At 36.7% G+C, this 25,950-nt stretch overlaps 2 protein-coding genes across 3 annotated transcripts in view; both read left to right on the forward strand.

The window, feature by feature from the left end:
- The window catches only part of LOC113038752 (mitotic-spindle organizing protein 2), a 1,160,083-nt gene that overhangs the window by 857,681 nt on the left and 276,452 nt on the right, over positions 1 to 25,950 (forward strand). The window lies entirely within an intron of this gene.
- LOC113038712 (transmembrane protein 132C-like) overlaps positions 9,740 to 25,950 on the forward strand; it is a 120,090-nt gene continuing 103,879 nt past the window's right edge. Inside the window, exons 1-2 of the mRNA XM_026196332.1 lie at positions 9,740 to 10,285; positions 10,492 to 10,648. Coding sequence (XP_026052117.1) covers positions 10,600 to 10,648 — 49 coding nt within the window. The 5' untranslated portion in view covers positions 9,740 to 10,285; positions 10,492 to 10,599. The remainder of the gene's footprint in view (positions 10,286 to 10,491; positions 10,649 to 25,950) is intronic.

Genomic DNA, 25,950 nt, shown 5'->3' on the forward strand with positions numbered 1-25,950 from the left:
TCAATCTGTCACTTTTCTGTTTTACACAGCACACACAAAACACTATAAATATATGTATTCCCTTTATCTTTTTCCATCTCTATTCTTCTTCCCCTCCTCTTAATGAGATACCACATAAAGGCATAGTTCACCCAAAAGTCTAAATTCTACATCCTTCTTGTTGTTCCAAACCAGTATGAGTTTATTTCTTTTGCAGAACACAAAAGAAGATAAACACCCTGAACACCCACAGTATTTTTTTCCCAACAGCAATAGAAAACTGCAATTAGAGGCTATGATGCTAAAAAATGGTTTAAAACTGCATGAGATTTTTCTAAACTCAAAAGGCTCCAATTTCTTCTCACTGTGTTTTTAGGAGAAGGTTCTACTGCAATTATAAAAGGCACAGGCAGAATTATGGCATGATGGGATGCTGCTAAATTATCTTGTGTCAGCAATTCATTGTGGTGAGCTGCCTCTAAAATAACTGGCTTGCTCACTCTCTCTCTAAATGTCATCTTAAATTCCTGCCAGATGATCAGACTGAGCAAAGCACACTGACATGATTTATGAGACAGTGGAAGACAAATGTACATCTTAATGAAAACAGCAGTGAAGTCTGATGCTAGCTTAATATCTTAATACATCATACCTAAAATAACTGGGCATGAGCTTGAAGAAAATGCTGCATTTCCCCTTTTCCAACTTCCTTTTGTGTTTTAATATTTCAGATTTATTCATTCTTCAATTCGTCAGTTCGTCATGATCGTGAAAACATATTGAGGAAAAATAGCAAATTCAGTGTAGTTCAGGTCCATGAATTGGCCTTTCACTGAGAACAGTAAAACAAAGACATTGACACTCAGTGCTAAAGTAATGAAGATATGAATTTCTGCATTGTAGTCAGAATTGTACATAAAAATCAAGAAGTTATCTGAACATGTCAGCTCAGCTAGTGGAATATTGAGCATACAATTTTTCCAGAGGCAAATGGTTTTACTTCAGAACATGTTAATGATGGTTACATTTATATTTCTGAAATCAAAGCATTTCTCTTATCCTGATTACATCTTAACTGACTTCTTAACTCATTTGTCTTAATCAAGTGTGAGATGAAGAGGATATATAAAGAAGGTGCCTGGCTGTTTAACAATTATGAGCTGAAACTGCCAATTCGCAGCGGAGCCATAGGCATGGATTAATTCATATTAACTCAGTGGTTTGATAGGTCTGGATATGGGCCTAACAGGATTTTACAAGAGATGATTATATGAGGATACTGCTAGTGAACAGTTGAGTTTAAATCCCATATGTATCCTTTGATTGTTTGCATTAATTGTACATTCCACAAATTCATTAAAAAACTATTTTCTAATTGACCGGGCCTTGTGATTCATGTAGCCTGAGGCAAAGCTTTGCTTTGCATCCTTGCTAAGCTGGTAGTAATCTTCCTCTTCTCTAGCAATTTTTCTTGGTGATTTAAAGCATTTTTAGGGGTGATTTACACTGATAAATGTTTTGCATTAAAAAATGAAAGATGTAGGGGATTGGAAATAAAAAATAAACACATGGTATAAAGAGAATGCTATTTCATTTAAAAATGCACTTCTTTTAACTTGAGTACCAGTTTGGTAGAACTCATCCGAACAGGCACAAAACATCATAAGATGTTGATATTCGGTTAAATTTTGGTTGTGACATCAGGTGACCAAAATTCAATGTCAATTCAATGCCGTCTTATGTCAATGTTAATTTGATGTCCAACAGCAGCGTCAGCTGACATTGATAGTTGTTGGCTTTAGGTTGTGTAACCAAAATCCAACGTTAAGTCAATGTCAGACTGGCTTTAAGTACTGATATCAACTTGATTTTCATTCTCAACCAAGATGCAACATCTGTCTGAAGTCATGAACCAGATGCCTGAGAAGCTGCAAAGGATGTGGAATGCAAGTGTTGTTCTAACATGTTTATATAGACAAATGTGTTTCTAACACGCAGTAAACAGATGCCTTTGACCTTTGCACCTTTTTTGCAGCACCTGTCTTGCCTATGAAACGTTCTAAAAACAAATTATTTCAGCTTTTAAAAAAAGAACATGTCTCGTGGCCTTCCTTTTTTTTTCATTCTACTACTCTCTACTATTCTCATATTTTTCAACATAAAAACATTTCTTGTGTTTCTAATACAAATGCTAAGGGTGATGGCAAATAAATATGAAAATATGAAAAATAAGAATGCTAAAAATACATTTGTTGTAGTTTCCAGTTACCATTATAAATGTATTCCAAACTACGATCACTGGAAATGTGATAAGTGTTCATTGAAACGCAGTGCAGTTGAATAAAGAGAACATGTTTTTGCATTCAAAAACAGGAGATGCAGGGCAGTAGAATGTAAAGAATGTGATGTCTAGAGATACTTTTTAATATTTAAACTTAAGCAACATGTTTTTAGAAGCCATGTCATGTGCTGCAAAAAGCGAGACACAAGCGCAATGTTTAATCAGGTCTAGTGCATGATTACTTCGAAAATCCACTGAAACACAGCAATGTGGATTGCAAAAATGTGTTCTGTGTGAATGGCCCTAACTGTGTACTTCAGCATAGGTCAGGTGAACTTGGTCTGGCACTAATGCAGACTGCAGACTTCTGAGAAAAATAAAAATGCTTGAAAGAGCAGGCTGGTATAAAATGGAAGCATTATTGAAACAGATTTTATTTGCATGCAATCTCCATTCTGAAGTGTGCATTATCATTTTCTCTAAAGCTTTCACTTATCTTTCAGAGGAAGGGATGTACCCTGAAATGAATTAGAACCTTAATTACATGCAAGCTTATGAAGCAAATTAATCATAAGATACACTAAATCATGCATTGAGTGGACATTTGAACAATGGGAGTGATTACCTCACCATTTTTATAGCAATAAGGCCATTATTAGTGCATGTAAACATGATGCCAGATATGATTGCTGGTGCTCTCATCTATTGTGACATGATCAATCTGAACTGATTGTATAAAAGAGTACGTTCAAACAGCCATAAGCAGAAAGAAATACAAAATAAAACAAACAAAAAAATATTTTTACTATAAATTAAAGAATGAATGTGAATAGGAACATGAGACAAGCATCATTAAAGTATCACAGAAATTGTCAATATGATATATCTTTTATCCCATGTTTCATGAAGACAAATGATACTTTTGTATTTAAAAAAAAGTTTTTTGGTGCTTTTTGTTGTGATTTTAGAGCTTGACAGCCCCAGTCACCATTCACTTTCATTTGATAAAAATTAGCATTCAGATGAGTTATGAGTTAAGAATGACATGAAGATGAGTAAATAATGACAGAATAATATTTTATATACATAAAATATAAAATTATATCTTTTCATATTTTTTTTCTTCATTTAAAATCCATTTAGCTAAAATATCTGAGGGGGCATGTGGGCATAAAGCTTCTGGATCCCCATATAAACTAATTCGGCAGAAAAGCACACCAGGGCAATTTGAGTAATCTATTAAACTTTGCTAAATTGTTTTGAAAATGAGCAAGAAGATGCATTCTGTAATCAGGTAAATTGTGTTGCTGCAATGACTCTCAATAAACGCTGCTGAAGAAAAAGAGTTAAAAACTTGGTCTCTTGAAGACTTGAAGGATGGTATTTTCTCTGTGAATTTGATTAGCCAGGCAGGAGTTTATTACCCTCTGTAAAACATTCAGCCGCTTAATGCACAATAGACTTCCTTCTTTATGCTCCACAGCAGTTTTCTCTGCTCATTATAAACATGCAAATCCTGCAATTCAACACCCGTTGGGTTCCCTGCAGTTCCCTGAGCACACAGGGGTTAAGCACTTTCATATTTCACATTGACAAAGGCCAGGACCAATGGGTAAACACTTCATCTACACTAAGCTACCTATATAGGATACATAGTTCTGATAAAGTTTGTCCTTTTTTTTTAAGTTGCATTCATATTTAGAAAGGAGACAACAAAAGAGTATGCTAACCTTGAAGTTAGTGAGATATCAAGCTTTGAAAAAACAAATCTAAATTAAAATCTTAAGGGAAAAACCACATAATAAATTGCTGAAACAATAACATAAGTGAAATAAAGTCAACTGCATACGGTATATTTGTTATTTGGTTTCTTATTAGCTTTGGCTCTTCTTTAGTTCACCCAAAAATTTAAATTCTGTCATCATTTACTCACCTTCATATTGTTTTACATTTTTTCCTATACAAAGCCAATACTGTCTTAAACAAAACTATACATAATTGAATTTCATTGTTTTGACAAAAAGAAACAAACATTTTTTATGTCATCTTTGGTGTTCCACAGTCATGTTAGTTCACAACAAAATGAAGATGAAGAAAACATGACAGAATATTACTTTTGGGGTAAACTATCCCTTTAAGTGCTTCCTGTTGGCAAAATTACACAAAAAATGTCCTCAGATCATGCAACATGCTCCTTTTTTTCATTTGGTTTTCCAATTCCACTCTCTTAAACACCTGACTGACACGAACTGATATAGTTTCGTCGATGTCGGCTGTCTACCCTAAAAGTGTCACTGATTAGGTTAGAGAGGAGAGATTTAAAATGTGGGCCAGGTCTACACAGGGCACAATGCAATCTATTTGTGTCCATCTTGGTTACTTTTGAGAAGGACTGTATACTTCGCGGGTGAAAAGCTTTTGTGGCTCCCAGTGCAAGTAGTTCAGATGGGAGAGCCATAATCCACTCCTGTACCTTTTAACACCGCAATAAAAGAGTAAGCACTGGTGCTAACTCTAGCTGAAGAGAAAGGGAGACCATATTCATTCTGTCAAATGCAATGCAAACTTTCCTCAGAGTGTGGTTAGGCAAATGGCTCAATTAAAATATCATGTAATCACTAACTTTACATCCAGGTCATAAAATAAAAAAATGGTCAGTGTTCAGAATTCATACAGTCTTAAAAATAAAGATTCTTTTTTTTGGCATCTATTGTTCAATTAAGAACCTTCAACATCCATGGAACCTTTCCATGGCACAAAAGGCTCTTTATAATGAAAAAAAAGAGGTTCTTTAGATTATTAGAATGTTCTCCACAGTAAGTAAAAACAGATTCTTTTCAGAACAGTTCACTGAATGGTTCTATGGGGAACCCTAAATGGTTCTTCTGTGTCATTCTATTTGCTGTTATTATGGCATTCTATGATATATGTTTTGAAAACCTTTATTTTTAAGAGTGTAGTGGAGGCAGACAATATAACTGAGATGTTTTTTTGTGGTCAAAAACATTTGCCCCATTTTTGTTTATTTGTATTTTTAAAAAGCGTTTTCATATTTCAAGTAATGCGCATGTTTTCACAGTGTAGATGTCAGTGTTGTTGACATACAAAGTAATAAACAGAGAAAATAAACTGGCCTGAACTATTAATTATTATGTGTTGTAATTCGAGTTTTAAACTGTTCCCAGAGGCATCACGTTAATTGGCTTGTACAGCTTTTGAGACAAAAACGGGTCTTTAGGTGATCATCTGTGTATTAAACCTTGAATAAATGACCAGACTAATTAGCTTCTGTCATCAAGGTTATCTATTTTTACATGACACTAATAAAATAAACAGATTTAAATCCTAGCCAACACAGAAATCTCAATTAAATCTTCAAACTTCGTTCCATCAAAATTAACAGACACCCAAGGGAAATTTGACCGATGATTGTAGCTGCTAAAAACTGATGACAAAAACAAATGTTATAATTATGATATCATATGGGTGGTGATTTCAATCATCGCAGGATTAATGGTCACTGCATTCAATATTAAAACCTTGTCTGGTTCACAGTAGATATTGTTTACACAACATAAACAGTCTATGTCATGTTGAAAAAACAGATATACATGTTTATAAAATTATTAAAATACAATATTCATATGAAAAGTAGAAGCAAATTCAGACAATACACTAAAATAGTGTTGCACTACATGAATCCAGTAAAGCATTTTGTTAGAAATTAGTCAATTTTTCTTTCCCCTCACAGGTATTCAAAAAGTTTATCAAAATAACAAATAAAATAAGTAAAAATAGCACATTATTATTGTATGAATCAAAGCATGTTAGTGTGAAAGGTTTGTTCAAGATTTGTATTTATTTATTTATTTTTTCAAGAAAATAATAATATTTAATCAGCATTCAATTGATCAAATCTATGTTTCATAAAATGCTGTTTATTCATTTCAAAGAATAATATACATCAATAATTATATCTAAGAATCCTTACAATTTTTTTATCAGGTTTCCACAATATTAGAATGAATTGTGAAGGATCGTCTGACACTAAGCCTTGAGTAATGGATGCTCGAAATTCCTTCACAGGAATAAATGATTATTGAAATATATTAAAATACAAATAATTATTTTAAATTGCAATAATATTTCCACAATATTTCTGGTTTAACTGTATTTTTTACCTAATAAAAGTAACCATGGTGAAAATAAGAAAAGTCTCAGGTTATACATGTAAACATGGGAACAAACAAGACACTGCGTTCTCTAGAGGCCAGTGTCAGAAGAATACAACTAAACAGGACAATAACATTGGCTGGCGACAGCATGTGACGTCATTACCTGGCGTGACCACAGCATAAAAGGGCACTGGGAGAACACGTCATCCTATTTTTTCATCTGAAGCTTACACCTAAGGGAACTAAAGAATGCAGTGTCTCATTCTCTTCTCATGGAACCATGGTTACATACGTAATCTGAGACGTTCCCTTCCGAGGGAACTTTGAACTGCATCCTCTAGAGGTCGCTGTGGGGAACGGGGGGGGGGGGGGGGGGGGGGTATTTCAAACCAAAAGAAGTCCGAAAACAGAACAGGTCAGAGTACAGAAAGTAGTAGATGAAATGGATCGTACTCACCAACAATGGCTCCCGTGCATGGCTCATGGATATAGGCTATAGGTGAAGTCTGAAGAACACTGGGGTCAGTACCATCATTCCATGAGACATATAAACTAGCCAAAACATCATAGGTCCATAAGAGATCGCAATTGCAAGCGTAGGAGGCTACTACCTAAGCTCAATAAGAAGGGTAGCTTTTTACGGGAATTAAGGGGAAGAAGATGAGAGCAGATGTAAATAGAACTTTAACTTTAAAATGTAACAATATTCAACTCGAAAAAAGAGTAAAGAAAAAAGTAGGATGTGACTTGAATTTATACATTAAGAACTGACTTTTAAATACCATGTACATAAATATCACTCGCAAAAAACTTAAAACGTAATTGCGTAAACAGCACCAAAAGTGTTTACATAAAGTAGCATCTCAGAAACTGCTCCCATAAAACTGCATGAGCTATGAGAAGCTCTTATTAGAGCAGAAAGGAAACACTGAGCTGTCTATTTGAATAATAAATTACAGCAGGCATCACAGGCGAAACCATCACTGACATGTACTTTGCCCATATGCTGAAACTGGTAATGAGAGAAACGTTGTCAGAAGATGCTAGAAAAGAGCAGGCTGTTGAAACGTCTCCTCAGGAGAAAGGTCTTGCCCAGAGACTGATAAATGTTAATCACCTGACATTAGCAGCAAGAGACAGGTCACGGCAATCAACCTGGTGAATACACTGAAATGACAGGGAAGATAGGGCACCGAGTCCAAATGGAGAGAGTGTGAGTGGGGTCAATATTCACTTCATTTCTTTGCAATAGTACTCTATCAAAACGTTCTGTTAGTGGTAGCAGTTTGGTTTGTTCTCTACTTCACTGTTTATTACAGGTATCTTTCTGCAGCTAATTACAAAAGCCTATTTGTGAGCGTGGCTGGAAGACTTTCAATACCCTGCCCAGAATTTGGCAAAGCAATTAATGTGTTTGCTAATTGGATGCCTGTGAATGTGGGTCTTCTTAAATGCCTCTTTCTTCCCAAATCAACACTCATCTTGCCTCTGTGAACTGACAGTAATTGCTGACTTGAGCAGTATGGAAGTCATCAGCTGCTCTCGCTGTCAATATCTCTATTCAGCATGGAGTGAGTAAGTACAAGGTTAAAGCCAGACCCCCACAGTGGGCTGCATTAAACCTCCAACCTGTAGGAAGAAAACTGTGTTTGATGGACTGCTCGGTTCCAAAATGAGAATGATTTCAACACATTTTATCTGTAACTGGTTCGAATTTTCATCAATATTGAGTTTTAGGATAGGAGCTGCAGGGTGCCAAAAATGTTTAAGAAAATCCATGGCCATTTTATGTATGTAATATTTGGATACCTTCTTTGCAAACAAATATATATGTATATAAAAAAGTTTAATGACATTTTAACATGTTTAGTGCCAGGGGATGTTACAGCTAGTTCTTTATCAAAACATAACTAGTCACTAATCACAAACTGCTTCAATGTTTACCTCATTTAACATTCATGAGCTTTGTTCAAATGGAGAAACTTTTATACTGTTTGGTTTCTATCCTCTAATCGATTTGTATTTTATCAAAAAAATTAATTCTAGAATTGAAACAGGTACCAGAAATGTATAAGAAAGTCAATTCTTAAAGTTTTACATTGGAATAGCCAGCCTATCTAGATCCTTACAAGCAATTGTTTTAGAACGGTATTGAGTGCCATCTTTAATGCATTTTGTAGTATGCAAACGGCAAAGTGACTTCTTTAGCAAAGGACAACCAACCAATCACAATATGCCCAATGTTTAGGCTACCTCATTAAATAATCGTGAGCTTTGTGCAGACACAGACATCTGCGAGCTGTATTGTTTCTATCCTCTAAGCATTTCCCTGGTGGAAACATTATGCTCTTCAAAATCTCGAACAGTGATAAGAAACGAGTTAGGTGACGAAGACACTATTAATTTTGTTATAGCCTATGCAAAACCACAGCGTTTTCAATGGTGCAACTATTGACACCTAAACAACAAGTAGGTTATATGTAATGTAGGTGTGAATCTGTATGTTGTGTATCTATAGGCTATGCAGTTGATGATTTTCCAGTGTTCACCGACCCTGCAAATACGCCATTTACAACCTTACTACCACGTACTCTACACTATGCTAAATCTTATACCGTAAGCAGCACTCTTGATATCAGCATGCCATCGATGGTATGGGAAAATCTCAAGGACTTGATTTATACCACTAGAGGGCACTATCGCGCTTGTTGAGGTAAATGCAGTACATGGTCCTATTACTCAATAACTACATTAAAACCTGCATCATCACTCTTATTATAATATAACCATAATAACTCACTACAATGGAATTGAACCATTTATAACATATACTTATAATACCTTCCATCTTTAGCATCATCAGTGCACCTTCGTTCCGAGAGTTTTAGACATATTGTTTGATTCATCTACCGCTGATGTCCAATAAACACATTCACAACAGGTGAACGCGTTTTACAAGCACACATCCTTGTTTGTGGTGCATGCATTTAACAAGTACACATAGGTAAAAAAATATTCATAGAAATTCTAATGGAGTAGGTTCTTGCATCTTATTTTATTGTAGGCCATATCGTTGCTATAACTTTTGACTAATTTTTAGACTTTTCTACCACTTGTGTACATTGATGCGTTAGCAATATTGCGTGTAAAACAATCAAGCAAATAAAGTACTTTGAAGTTGAAATTGAAATTCTTACACCGCCCTCCCAGTTTAGCAGCATTTGGTAGAGAGAGAGAGAGAGAGAGAGAGAGAGAGAGAGAGAGAGAGAGAGAGAGAGTATCATGACTCACTGTGCTTGTCGCTGCGGAACCCAAAGTGCAGACGAAAGCAAGAGGGATATTCACTGTGGACTTCATGGATGAGAGAAAGGAGCATTTTCATGGCACAATTGATTTTTGCTAATTCTTTCCTCATACTGTTGAAGTTTATGGCTTGTTTCTCGGCATCAGAACTGTGACGCGTGATACACACCGACGGCTGGACTAACGTTAAATTTCTTAAAGTGTAGCCTATTAATAACTGTGGGAGCCCGGGGCAGGCTATATATTGCCGCTTTAATCGTATTTTTGTTTTTAAGTGAGTTCTTATTTACATAAACGCCCCTAATTGTTTCTGAATCACAGATATTGTGTATTAAAATCACTTTATTTGTGACCTTTCGCGCCTTCTGGAATTACAGTGGATTTGACATCATTTTGAAGCGTTGCCGAGCCTCACAAGCGATGTTCAACTTTCCTCTGAGATTCTCCACACAGCTGTGCGAACTGAGGCTTATTTAGACGGAACACACATCCACGACCACCAGACTGCTTTTAACAACAAACACTTGTGGCGCGGAACTACAAATCTGTGAGTTTTTATGGGATGGCACTTCGATATTTTTAACGTTCGAGGCGCTTGTCAGACACTTCAGAAGACATATAAAACCCACGAAACATACCGTGACTGTCAAGATGACAACGTTTAGTAACTGCACCGAGGGAGAGACTCATTTTGAGATGCTTGGAGGGGGAAACATCTAACCGCTAACGTTACCCTGTTTCTTGTTTTTGAAGAGATGAATGCTGCGTTTATCGTCCTGTAGACCGTAAGGAAGATTTGTCGGTGGAAAAACACCGACCCGTTCCCTTCTCCATCCCCGACCAACTTCAGAGGAACTGAAGATGCTGCGTCTCAGCCCAGCTGGGCTCATGTTGTTCATGCTCTGCAGAGGTGAGTCTGTCAGTGCGGATCAGTAACAGGTGAAGACCTGCATGCTACATCTTTCAAGAAGTCCATGCTAAATTCTTATATATATGGTAATACATGCTCGGTTCTTCGTCACATAGTGGTTATTAAGGTGCTACTTCATGGTGTGTGAATCAATATGATTACAGATTGCCAGAGGTGCTCTTTACATGTAATTGATGACCAGTTGTAAAGAAATTGAAGGTGGGTTCTGATGACCATGGTTAAAAGTGCTGAATATACAATTAACATATGGATTTTAAACTAGAAGAGTGATGGAAACTAATGATACTGTTTAGAAATGAAGAATATGCTGCACTAAAACACTTCACAGATGCTGTGTAATCTGGCACCTATCCATTTGTTTTACATTACAGTTTGTCATTAATTATTCTTTCGATTTAAGCAGTTAAGCACCTCATGGTGTTCCCAAACCTGTCCGATTTTTATTTCTTAAATAGAACACAGACGGTATTCAGAATTTTTTTTCCATACAATGAAAGTTTGTATTTTTCAAAATATCTTCTGAGTTCTACAAAGGAAAGAATCTCATGCAGGTTTGAAATGACTTCAGTGCGCGGAAAAATGATAGCAATTTTAATTGTTGTGTTAACTATCTCTTTAAACAAGTTCTGTCAACCAGTGATTCCTCTTCAAACTGTTTCATGTTAACCTGTTCGTATAATCTTTGGACATAATGTAGGTAGACAGACTTGGCATGTTCTCCTGGACTACTTATTAATTCAGATAGTTATGAATAAATGGAAACCAGTGTAGTTGAGAAGCCAGACGAATCACCATGCTATTGAGGTAAGCAGCTTGCATCATGATTGACAGAATTAGATGAACCCGCGCCTCCTGAACCTTTTAGAACTCCATTACGCTTCCAGAAGAGATGACTGAGGTCAAAAGGGTAGGAAAAATGTCACATATAATCACCCATAAAAATAGTTTATTGCATTCAGTGATAGGAAACATGAATTTTCTTGGACATCACCATTGCTTCGTTCCAAAAATAAAAGGGTGAATCATTTTTCTAGGAGAATGAGTCGCTCTAATTCTATGGAGTATGAATTTCACGTGTCATATACCCTCTGCGTTTTAGATTTGATTTGTTTGGCACGCTGAACTGGCTTAACATCAATGCAGCGCTATGCTAACATCACTCAAATGCGCTTTAGGTTAGACACTCAGTCTTGTTCAGGTCACACAATGAAATGAAGAAATATATAAAACAGTAAGACATTGATCCAGAAAGAACAATAGGGTTCACATCATTAATTTAGCAAACAGCACTTTGAGCCTTCATGAGAAACTTTATGAGAATCATAACATGGAAACAAGGCCGTAAACATGGAATCCCGAGAAAGCTATAGTACATTACAGTGATTGGTCCACTTTAGATCAATTCACGGTCATTAGATCCATCAGTGTGATTAAGCAATGATACAGAAAAGCTAAAAAAAAGACCATAGTCTTAATTTAACGCATTAAATGACTAGGAACCTCACAGAGGCACCTGTTGTGGTGCCATTTGAAAGGCAGTGAGACGATGAAACAATAGTGGGTCCCCTGTGAGCCCATGCTGAAGTGCCAGCATCATTACCACGCTCACTCACACAAACAACAAGACTATTAAGAGTGATTACAAGAGCTGTCTTTCTCTGTCTCACTGATCTTTGGCTATGAAGGGAGCGAGAGAGGGGCTGTAATCACCTCCCTCATAATTCAGGGTGGCTGCCAGCAACCTTATGCCGTTTCCTGCTCGACTACAATAAAAATAAACGCAGGGACGGTGTTTTGTTGAACACGGTCCAAATAAATAAGTGTCAATCTGACAACCTCGTCTCAAGGATGGCGATTTAGTCCTCAAAAATGTTTAGCCGAACTTCAGTATTATAATCATTGCCATGAACGTCTGTGTTGATATACTGTTGGAGAAGAATCTTGACAGTCTTGACAACCTCTCATTTCGTTCTTCTGTATGTGTGTGTTGCAAGCAAAGTAAGATGGTAACTGGTGAGCAGTTTAAGGTATCATGCATCCTGAACACCATATTACTCGTATACTGTACTATAATGAAATATATTTACAATAATAGACATTTCTCTCGCTTTGTCCTTCATCTTGAATGAATTTTTTGTCTAAACTTGTCATAATGCATTATGGAAGTGTACTGAGCCCCAGACATGGAATGCGGGAAAAATATTTTTATCGTGGCCACAAATTAACTATTTGTTTTCACGACTTACTAATATGTCAGCAAGATTTACAAATTTGTTATAGAATTTTTGAGAAATCATGATTAAGTTTTACTGCTGCGAACTCCTGTCCGCAATTTCATAAACTCCAATTGTGCTCACAATTTACTTAAAATGAGGTTTCAAATTAATAAATCATGCTCACGATGATGAGTTGAAGAAAATAAGAGAAGTGATGACTTAGTAATAGTAAGTCATGGGAAATAATAAAAAAAGAAAGAATAATTGATTATGTATAAAGGTATATAAAGGTGCTGTCACATTTATTGTTGCTTGGCGAAATCCAATTATGTCAATAGGAATCTGCATAGGTAGTTAATGTATGGGTGAAAAAAATTCCCACACAGATTTAGCTTGTGTTCAAGTTGGTCAACAGAAAGCTGCTTGCTTAGAAAGTGGCTTCTGAGTGAGCAGTGTTGCATGCATCGCTATATTGACAGTAGACCTTTTCTTTGTCTTTGACATTTTGATGAAATTTCAAAGTAGGAGAGCTATTTGTAGGGATTTTATCAGGTTCTATTTTAGTTAGAATGCTGCATTAGAAGGAAGCCACCTAGGTAGTACGCAGCAAGGTTACATCAGGGGGTTGCAGAAAGAACTGAGCATGTTCAAGGGTTAGTTCACCCAAAAATGAAAATTTGATGTTTTTCTGCTTAACCCCAGGGCACCTAAGATGTAGGAGACTTTGTTTCTTCAGTAGAACACAAACCAAGATTTTTAGCTCAAACTGTTGCAGTCGATCAGTCTTATAATGTAAGTGGATGGCAATCACGGCTAAAACATACAAAAAAACTAACAAATTAAACCCTGCAGCTCGTGACGAAACATTAATGTGTAAAGACACAAAACGATTGGTCTGTGCAAGAAACTGAACCATATTTATATAATTTCTTACCTCTGATTCACAGTGTCAAAACTGTTAGAACTCTCCTGAGGCCTGAGCGCATCCTGTTGTGCACATTCTCAGCAGCAGGCCTGTGAGGCATTTTCTTCTTCTTGCTTTATGGTGGATTGCAGACTTATAAGTGCATTACCGCCCCCTATCTCTCAAGTGGACCATTGACACTCCTAATTGAGATTGTAGATAGAGTGTCAATGTCTTGGATGCCTTGGGGGTAAGCAGATAAACATAATATTTTTCATTTTTGGGTGAACTATGTCTTTAATGTTTGATTGTGAACCATTTCACTTTCGTGTTGCTGGTTGCTTTTCTTGTGGCACTGTCACTAAACAAGACATTACTATTGTAATCTCTGGAGATACAACAACAGCCATTTGTGAACACAATTTACAGTTTGCATCATATTACATCAGAGCTTATCTGTGGTCCTAACTTCCAGTTTGTGCAGAACGTTTGTGGCAACCTTGCAAAAAAGATCTGCTTTAAACCCAAACTCTCACGCGAACGAAAAAACCAAACAATGGTATGCATCTGGCTATGTAAAGCAGCAAGAAAATGCATACATTATCATGAAAGCCTGAGCAGACTCCCACCAGCTTGCTGTTAGCAGTGGGAGTATCGTACGCGCTTCCCCAGAACGGGGGCTGAGGGTGTTGGGCTCATGCAACTGAGCACACATCACTACTACGAGACAACATCAGAGCCAGACAGACGGGTGTTGCTCAGTAGGTGGTCTGGACACATTGGCTAACAGAGCATTAGTCAAACAACTCGCCCCTCATCTCGCTTTCTTTCCAAATTCAGCCAGAAGAAGTGAGGGATCAGATCACACCTCTTTCTCCCCCTGACAGCTCCATAATTTTTTTCTACTCGTATGATTCTCGCTTCTTTTTCCAAGTATCTTGCTGCTTTCACTGTGAGGGTCCTGGCGATCGTCATGCTGTGATAAGATGACAAACATCTCAGCAGCCTTTATCAAAGGGTGCATCATTTCTCAGACAGACATCCCCAAGCAAAGGCATTAAGGGAATGAATTGTGCCCCCAAATTATGCATCTTAAAAAATAATTATGATCGAAAAGAATTTAGCATGAGAGTAAATCAATCAGTGAGCACTTTAGAGTTCGCTTTAGGAGTCACGCAGGCAATGCAGAACTTTTAATAACAGTTCATCAATGCAAAAAACTGTTGATTTTGAAATTAACAAATAGAATATATCACTTAAATATCTATAGTCACAGCATGTAAAAAAACATTCGACTGGATATTGCATATCATTTATTTGTATGTTAACAAATACTTATTATAATCACTATGCAGAATATACAGAATAAGATTTAAAATATAGTGCAAAAGTCGTAAAGTTTGAAGGTTGTGCATCGAGATAGATGATGGATAGATAGTCAGACAGATAAAGAACTCAGAGAAGAGCAGTGTGAGAAGTCAACATACATATCCACCTGTAATGGATTATAGCTTGAAATGTTTTGCTAGAGAAGAATCAAACGCATTTAGCTTTCTTTTGGGAATTAAGCAAAGATATTTTTAAAGGCAGTTCTCATCCTCAGTAAGAGGCTTATCAAAAAATCTCTCCAATCAGACGCTACATTTCAAAAGAAGATACTGCTTTTAAACTTCTGCAGCAATTATATGCCTGGCCTCAGATGTCAAAATATTGAATCTGACTATTGCAAAGATAATAGTAAAACTAACACGTTTAAAAAATCTTAAAAATTCAAACCATCTAAGTTCTGTCAAGCCATTTGCCAATTTTCAGCAACGTTGCCTTGGGGAAATGAATTGTGCCTAAAGCTTCTCCAATTTCAGCTGTAGAATTGAGATTTACCTCTCTACAATCTCACAGATGTATTTTAGAAGTCATTCACCCTCAAAATGTATAATCTTCTGCAAACTGAATTCAGGAACAAAATGTTTTAGAGACATCAGTTGCTGTTGACGGTGATTATTTTGCAGTCCATTTCATATGGTAATAGCAACAGGAGTATTTCAAAGCATATTGGACACTTTCAGCTGAATTCTCATGTAATTACTATCCATTCAAATTTCATAAAACTCTCAATTTACAGAGCTATTTGATTCAGTTTTTTATTGTATTTATTTTTTTTATACAGCCCACCTTTAATTTGAGATCATGTATCATCTTAGTACTCTTTTCAACACCTGCGAAATATAATAACAAATAATTATATATCACATTGAATCCCACATGATCAAAGTTAATCAACATAAAACCAAAGCTCTGCATGAGGCAATTCCACTTCAGGCATTCTTACATTTTATTTTGCTTGTTATATTATTCAGATGTACTTTAATTAGTATCACCATATGGAATAAATACATTTCGCTCATCATTATAATGAAGTTTATTCAAAGTTTGTGTGTGTGTGTGTGTGTTTAACAAACTCTGCATTTTTAAAGTCTCATTTGTCTTGAAACTGCAGCTCGAGCTCTGAATTTATGATTTGACATGGATAAGTACAGTCCAGCAATTATCTTTAACCATTATCATCTCTCTCCCGCTGCTTCCATAGTAAAGTTAACTCTCATGCCAGCAGGAGGGCTGCACTCGTTGGTAAAACTTGCTGACCTCTTGCTGATTATTCGTTGCCAAAGAATTGTCTATGCTCCTCAATAAGATCATACTAGTTTCCCCTCCTCTCATCTACCGTCTTGCTCTGACCCTCCTCTTTGCCCTTCACCTCTCTCTCAGATTTAATTAACAGCAGTAAGCAAGGTTCACTTGGGTTCAGGCAGCCTAAATTTAAATGGAAGTGGATTGCTTCTCTACTTTTGTGCTTCCTCCACCTTCACCTCTTATATTACAGCCCACAGATGAAGCAACACCCTCCATACTCATCTCACATGGCACCAACTAGGCAATTACCTTTCCCAGCTGCTCCCCTCTGGTTCCTCCTGGTTAGTGTACCATGGTTCCTTTTTCAAAGTCAATCCTTACTTCGAAATAGCCCTCAGACTCCAATATGACCAGGAATTTGTTTCAGTGTTGGGAAATCTAAGTTGAAACTTGAGTTTGTCTAGCTTCTCATAGTTAAACTATAGGCATGGTACACAAAGTAAAGGAATCCAAACCAAAAATTGCTAAAGTTATTTAAAATGTAAACCTATGAGATGATGTACTGTAATCTATCATTTTAATCAGAGCAGTGTTTCTTTTTCTTAAAACATGTATTTTTCTGTTTTAAATTAAACTTTGATTTGTAAACAAATATTTTGACCTTGGACCACAAAACCAGTCATAAGGGTCTATTCATTTTTAAATTAAGATTTATACATCCACAAAAAAAAAATCAATATATGGACAAAATCTGATTTAAAATTGTCCAAATGAAATTCTTAACAATGCATATTACTAATAAAAAATTAAGTTTTGATGTATTTACAGTAGGGTATTTACAATATCTTCATGGATCATGTTTTTTTTTTACTAAATATCCTAATGATTTTTGTCATAAAATAAAAATGTATCATTTTGTATTGTTGGCTATTGCTACAAATATACTCATGCTAATAATGACTGGTTTTGTGGTCAAGGGTCATATACATGAGTTTGTATATATATTCAAAATAGTAACCAAGAAATAATATGATCATAGTACTTTTTACGAGAAAATACTATTTCAGATTTCTACTTGAAATTTTAAAACCTAATTCATCTACGTGCAATTTTTTTTCTTAATTATTTGTTTTGTAACGTTAAGCAGCAATTTAAGAGTAAGGGCCCTATTTTAACGATCTGAAACGCAAGTGTCAAAGCGCGAAGCGCAAGTAACTTTGTGGGCGGGTCTCGGCGCTATTGCTATTTTCCCGGCGGGATAAATGGCTCTTGCGCCCGGCGCAAATCTAAAATGGGTTGGTCTGAAGTAGCTTCATTATTCATAGGTGTGGTTTGGGCGTAACGTGAAATAAACCAATCAGAGCGTCATCCAACATTCCCTTTAAAAGCAGGTGCGCAAGTTCCATTATGGATTGCTATTATTATGGCGTATTTACTAGGCGCACGCCAGGAGCGGTTCACAGCGGAGGAGACTGATGTTCTTGTAAGAGCAGTGAAAGACAGAGAAGTTGTGTTGTATGGGGATGGGAGAATAATTAGCCTGAATAATTTGTAAGCTATATTTATGCCTATTTTTTTCACATCTTCGTGGCACACCACAATGATTTCCGTCATCTCATGTGTTAATATTTTTTAGTGTAACAATTTATGATTTGCAAAAATAACTGTTGCATCTGTGTAGGTTACATGAGCATTACATTATGGTCAAGCATGCGCCCTTAAAATAGCATAATGAACAACGCGCAACGCGCCACTGACTTTAGACTATGTTTTTTCTGGTCAGTGGCGCAATTGTTTAATGGAACAGCAAAATAGCACCAGGGATTGTTTGCGTCGGAACACGCCTCCTTTTTTGCGCTGAACCGCCCAGGGACCGCAAGTTCATTCACTAGTTTAGCGACGTGCTTCTGTGGAGGGAAAAGCGCACTTTGCGCGGGTGCAAAATAGGAATGACACATGCGTCGGTGTACAAAGTCAATTGCGCTGGGTGCAAGATAGGGCCCTAAAAGTTCTTTATATGGCGATGTAAAGCACACACACACATACACTTCTTTTTGAACCTGCTCATTTACTTTAATTAAAAAAAAAAAAAAAATTACTGGAACAAATAAAGCAAAGTGAGAGTTTTAGGAGAACACAATCTAATTAAGCTAAGTTACTGTCACACTAAGTGAGTAAGCAAGTTTAGTAGCCTTGCTCCCTTTAGTTAGCTACTCACAAACACTGATTTATTCACTATTTCCCCAGTTCTCGCATCACCATTAGGGGATGGTTTCAAGTCTGGCTCACGTGAGCCTTTTAAAGTTTGGTCCATCAAACTTTTCATCCACCCTGTGAAAATTTCCACCATGGAACTGTATTTCCATTGCGCAGCGTCTCTGTATTCAGACCACCTCATTAAACCCTACACTATCACTGGAGAACCCTCAGAAGCATCACTAAGCATTGGGGCTGGTGCCGCCACTGGTCTGCTTTAAAGCGTAAAGATAAATCAGATTTTAAAAGGCCCACATGGGGAACCAGAGAGCAGGCCAAAGCCTGTAGATTAAAATTGAGCTGTAAAATCACTTTGTTTCACTGTGGGCTACCGTGGGTTTTGGCTCCACACAGTACATTTGCTGTAGGTAATTGGGCTCTCTCTGCCACTGTATGTAATCTCCATAAACACAGTGTTTTGGCTCCTCAGGAGGAAGGCGGGACGTTTCGTTGTTGCTGAAGGAGAGAAGGTGCCGTGTCTCTCTGCATGCTAAATGATGTGGAGGACAGCCTGCCTTGCGTGATTGCCTCTTGTCCTTGATTGTGTGGTATGAAGTGGCTTTTTGGCTTAATTGCTATACAGTTAGCTTGTTTCTTCCTGCATGGAAGTCAAATGCTTTAGTCCTGAATGAAACAGAGAAACTACAGCATTCCTTGACTACTCAGACGCCTGTGCAATTCCTTTCACTCATCTGCTGTGACTTGTACCTTATTGAAAATCACAATTGAAAGAATGTTGAGATATATTCTGTTTAAGGGTCTCAAAACAGCTGTCCTTTTCAAAACAACAGGCAAACACGTTTCAGCATTGACAAGAAGAGCATTCAGCATGCCATAGAAAAAAGGCTCAACTGTATCTAAGGTTCCAACGACCTTACTACCTTTGCAAGTGAGAAACAGATAAATGGAAAGCTAAATGAACCATTTTTTTTTTTTACAGGAGGTTGAATTGAATTGAGAAATTAAGCACGTCTAAGAATAACAACTCTTTTTTCACGTTCTATTATCATTGATTTCTAAACAACTTTTACATTCTCATCCGATTAATATGCTTCGATTTAAATTTGCCAAATGAAATTTTCATCTAGTGCAGACTGACCATCCATGTTATGAGCCTCTTAATGTACAGAGATGAATGTGATGGCAACATCTAATAAGCTTATAAATTATGGTTTTGGTTTTCAAGTTAATCAAGCTAATTAATTGCAGTTATCTTTTACTTCTTGGTATTCTTTACTGGCATTTGTTTCTGTAATTTCAAGGTGGAAAAATAGATTAGATATTTGACTACCAGCTATAATTTTCTGCAGTGATATAAAGCTAACCTCAGGTTCTGTTAAGCAATTTTCCCCTTATTAAAAATGTTTTACACACAACAAAAGAAATAATATTTCTGACAAATATATTTAAAATGATGAACACTCACTGAAATCTAGATTCCAGGCATAGGAGTGGGTTAGAAAAAAGCGGTATCTTCTGCTCATAAGTGCGCCATTATACGATCACATGACCAGATGGCAGCGAGTCTCACCGTTCTACTACTAAAAAGTGTACAGTGTGCTCGAGGTGTTAAACTACTATTTATATCAAAACAAGTATAATTACACACTATAACAACAAAAATTTACATAATAAAGAAACAATTTAATGATATAGAGGGAGCTTTTAAGTTAAAAAGCCCAGCATAAAATTAGCATAACAAAGTTCACGGCATGCAAGGAGAAAAAACTGCACACAAAAACATAATTGGTCCTCAAGGATTATAAAGGTATGATAATTCTAAATAAAACATTCTTCAACCCATAATTGGGTGTTTTCAATTCAGTGGCTATTAAATTTGTGTCATTGTTCAGTTGTAAATAACTATCCTTCCAGACTGTTTGCAGTTAAGGGATAAGGATATTTTAGAATCATTACAAATTTATGGGACTAAATTCCATTCCTAGGGTAAAAATCTTAGCAACTAGACCTTAAAATCTAGCAAAGCTTAATCTCTGTTATGAGATTTGATTTGTAGATCAATGTATTTGGCTTTCTGGGCTGCCAAAAACGTAAAAAAAAAAATTAAGCAGTTGTTTTCAAATTTGATGATGATAAGTAATATTACTTGAGCACCAAATCAGCATCATGTGACACTGGAAACTGGAGTAATTGCTGCTATAGAATTAAATTTTGATGTTCTGGTTGAACATAAAATGGAATAAAATAATTTGGAATAACCTGCAAAAGCTATTGTCAGGTAAAGAAAACTTCCAATGTAAACGTTAGTTCTCTTTTATGTATTTTATTAATAATGTATTTTTGTTCTTTGAACTTATTTGTATTTTGGTTTTTGATGACCTCTGATATGCGTAACGAAACCCCTATACAATGTACATAGTTTTTTTTGTGTGGTTTTATTTATTTATTGTTTTTTTAATGTTTTTGTACTTTTTTTTTGTGCAGACTTTACATATGGTAAGCAGTACCTAATTTTGGTCAAGTTTATTGCTTTTTATTGCTATGCCTATTTGTATGAATAGCCTACCATAGCATGCACTTTGCATGCCTTCCCAGCATTCATGTTCATGTACCCACACTTGCAGTTTTCTTATACTATATTAAATAGAGCATGCCTGTCATGCATTTATAATACTGCTGTGGATTTTACAGAGAAAATATTTAGATTGACAATCAGTAATCTTCAGTTGTTGATTGTCTTATACACTACAGAAAAATTGACAACTGTGGATAGAAGCTAAACATTGAGTAAACCATGCAACGTCCTCTAGATGATAAACGGTGAAAGCTGACATGCCGTTGACATTTGGAATCAGCGCAGCCATTGAATGTGTGTCTGTTTTGTTTTGTGAAGACATCTACACTGCTGACTCTGTAAGCAGTGAAAAGGCCACCGAAGTCACTGAAATGGATCAGACAGCCCGAGATAGGAGGATGAGGAGGGAAGAGAAGCTGAAAGGTAGTCCCTGAGGGACAGGGGCCCGATGCAGTGGCCCCTACGATGAGAGAAAGACAGGAAGGACGCTGCTCATCAAACTGAATCAAAGTGGGAGTGAATGCATTATGAGTGAGCGCTGTCAAGAAACCGCCAGTGAATTACAGATGCATGGAGCATAAATCTAAACGCAGTTCAATATTATAGTCACATAGTGTGGGACTGGTGTTAATAAGGCTGTAGCAAATGATTGAGCATTATGATCATTGATTACAGTTTTCACGCTTTTGTGAAATCATCACCGGGTTGGCGAGTAGCGAGGCCCGTCAGAGAGTTGTTAATGGTGCAGAGCAGCGGCTGTCAACACAAGAGAAAGAACAGCTGTGAGACGCCATTAGAGGTTTCTGACATGGTGACAGAGAACATCTAGTTTCCTTATTGTTGCGCAGCTTGTGTGTGTTATTCGTGCCATCGATTTTTCCCACGGAGGATCCTGCGTCAGGCTTACAATTTTTTCCTCTGCAGGAATGATAAAACGTATTCTGTATGCTGTGAACAGCCTTGTCAGCTGCATAGTATATGTTAGTTAATGGGTGATAGTTCAAAGTCCTTTTTTGTGTCACTACAATGAGAACATCGTAAAACAGATTTTACATCGCACATGTGAAAAATTTGCTTGTCCTTATTCGTTGACCTCGAGATCGATTGGTACGAGTGCGTTTGCTGATATTTGGATGAAAAAACATGCAAGCAGACAAAACAAAAACAAACAGCAGAAACAATTAAACACAATTGTAGCACCAAACAAAACACAGGCATTTTTTCATCATGCTGTAATTATATTTCAATCATGCAAATGAGTCAGTTTTGGTAGTTAGGGGGTTGTTCGTCTGTGTAATTGAAAACGGGAATATTGTCTCGCATCAAAATCTCAGCAAATGCATTTTCTGGCTCCTAATCAGAGCAACCACCATGAGCAGCTTGGGCTCATTCGCAACTCAATCTTTGCTGAATTGAACCGTTTTATCTTAATTAACTGTGTAGAATCCATCCAGGTCTCCAAGCGTGCCAATTTCACCCCCCTGCATACAGCAAATTCTACTCCCCCCACCACCTCTTTAATAAACATGTCTCAGGCTCTCTGGGATATCGACTCGAGGCAGTGATCGACTGATGGACAGCAGCACGGTCCAGTGTATAAGCTCTATCTGAAATACATTATCTTCTCCTGTCAGCCGAAGGGATGGAAACCACAGGGATGTTTTCCTTTACTGCATCGTGTACCTTTCAGGAAGGCTGTACAGCAAAATTCCTTTCAGCCAGAATGCATCGAGATACGGGCAAATCCAACCTGCACAGTTGAACATGAGATTGTTTTTCAAACTTAGAATACTTCTTTTTCAAGTTCACAGAATGAGCCACTGCAGAAGTCAGAAAGATTTGAATAGATAGATTTAGAACCCAAATATTTATTTTCTCATCCCACATTGTAGAACTCAGAATCTTTTTGTATACTTTGTTGAATTGACAAAATGCATTTTTTAACCGTTTTGAACAGTGAGGTGATATATTCAAATAGTCGTAGTAAGGTTTTTGGCATCAAGCCACCTCTCACTTTTCACATTTCAGAAGAACATATTGTATCTTACATATTGTTATTGTATAACATATAATTTATTTATTTTTTGGTCACAGTGAAGGGTGTCCACATGGCTCAAATATTTACCTTTAGCTCACTGACACAGTCTAATTGTGTTATTGGAAAAGTGCTAATTATCACTGTTTTGGTAAAAAATTATTCTCTTTTTTTTGCTTTTTGTTGTGCAATTACTTATTATTATTATTATTATTATTATTATTATTATTATTATTATTATTATTATTATTATTATTAAGTATTGGCAAATGCATTTGAAAGTAAGTTTGTGAACTATTTTCTTAACTAACCAGGCTAACCAGTAAGACAAAATTAAGCATGAGGAACAATACAGTGTAAGAATAATTTAATTTTATTACCTTTGGAATTAGATTTCCCTCTGCCTGTTTACTCCCAAGTGCCCAGGATTATTTTCTTGATAATGAAGGTCAATTATAATAATCATGTTTCTATAATGATTGTGTTCTCTATAGTTGCGTATACATGCTATCCTTATAATTACTTTTTAATCAATGTTAGATCTGTACTGTTAGAATGGAACTAGCGGGATCATTCGTATGCTACAGTTGCTCATGTTGTTTTTACTCAATCTGTTTGACGCATTAGTTAATTATGCCGTAATTCGTTTGTGAATGCAGATAAGTGACCATATGACAAGTCAACATCTGCCACATTACTTTGACACTGACATACAAAACAATTCAACAAGTGTGCATTGTGTGTCGGGTTTTTTTTCTTCAGTTTTGTGTTTGTGTGCATTCTACCCATAATCTGAGAGGCAGTGTAAATACTTTTAGAAGAGTGAAGAGCCTCCATCCGACCACTCAGCAACGTCCTCTTGCCTGAACCTGTGAGATAGTCAGCGTCTGAGTTAGGAGTGCATCTGTGAATGATACTTTTGAGGTTTTCTTTTACACAGGAATCATTTAGTTCAACTACTCCTCAGTGCAGGCCAAAATCTCAGAGCCTCACGGTACAGCAACAGGCTCCTTTCATTTTTAATGGTCTCAGATCAGCCAACTAGCACACGAGGAAAGAGAACTTCAGAACATCTTACGTATCAAAAGATGCTGGCTCTGGAGGCTTGTGAGCCTCTCCATGCTGGCAGAGTAACTTCAGTGGTGAAGCTCCATCGGGTCGGCTGGATCCATTCCTGTGCTTCAATCACCCCTAAATGAAAGACGATGTACTTAATTAGCCAAGCAGACGGTACTTGCAAATAGTTGACTTTGGCTTCTGGCTCACTCCGCTGGCATCCCGTAAATAATGACCGGAGGTGATTGGGGAACTGTGACGATGGCTGTGGATTTAGCTGGATAGGTTCATGCATGCTTTTGAGGGTTGAACTGTTCTGTTCGAAGCATAAATATGACTAACTGACATAAAAAACAAAAAACTGAGACTTTGTTAGTATTGTTTAGAATCAAAAAGTGAAATCTCTGATATCTGAGAGGCTGAAACCTTAATTTGAGCTCCGTTTAATATTATTACTTAGCTTACATTTGTTTTTTCTGTTTGTATATATGTAGCACATAGTGAGATTATGGAAGTGTTTCCATAAGGAGGCAGTTATATATGCTGTTTGTGGTTGATGTGTGTTGGTTGTGTGGCAGCGGAGCTCTGCTGCAGAAGCACACAGTTTGATGGAGCTTTGGATCACTGCAGTGGTGCTGTAGTCTTCACTGCCTTTCTGTACTTATTTAAAGAAAGAAGCATATAACATGCAGCTACCCACACAGATACAGAGTGGGAGGTCATATTTGTATGTTTATGTCACCCCATCTGTTGAAACAGAAATTATTTGTGTAAGTGACCGCATGCGAGCATATGTATGCTTGCATATGTGTGCATGACTGTTCAAATGTTTGGGGTCGGTTACATGTTTTGTAAAAAAAAAAAAAAAAAAAAAAAAAAATTATCTTTATGTTCACCAAGGCTGCATTTACTTATTCCAAAATACAGTAAAACAGTAATATTGTTGCTTTCTATTTTAATGCATTTCCAAATGTAATTTATTCCTGTGATGGCAAAGATGAGCAGCCATTGCTTCAGTCTGCAGAGTCACATAATCCTTTAGAAATCATTCTATTATAATTATATGCTGAAAACACTTGTGCTGTTCGAAATGTTTGTGGACACACTGATACATTCGTCTGAAAGAAGAAAGTCATAGGGTAATTTTCATTTTTGGGTGAGCTATCCCTTCAAATTAAACAATCAATTACATGTTCTAAACTTAAAAAAAGCCTAAAATCAATAATTTCTATATAATTTAGTTTAAAAAGCAGTAATGAAAAGCAGCATTTAACTACAAATTTAGCTTTAAAAAATGAAGATGAATCATTTTTGTAATCCATTAAAGAATTAGGCTTCCTAACACTACAGATTACCTTGGCTTTCTCCTTCGCTCAAAGCTGCATTTGCCACAAAATATGATATAATACAACAACGCACTATTTTGTTCTTTGAAAAATGTTAGTTGCATTGCTAGTAACTTTCCAATACCAACACTGTTGCTGACTGCATACACTGTGTCTGTGTTTGTGTTATATGGAGGGAGAGCACCCCCAACATGTCCTTAGCATTTGTCCTGGGATCAGTCAGAGCTGTCATCATTGTGCCGGGGAAGCTGATGCAGAGGCATCGCCTCCGAATCCTCTGTTGTACAGGCCCTGCAGCTCA

Source organism: Carassius auratus, chromosome 21, assembly GCF_003368295.1.
Source record: "Carassius auratus strain Wakin chromosome 21, ASM336829v1, whole genome shotgun sequence".
NCBI lineage: Eukaryota > Metazoa > Chordata > Actinopteri > Cypriniformes > Cyprinidae > Carassius > Carassius auratus.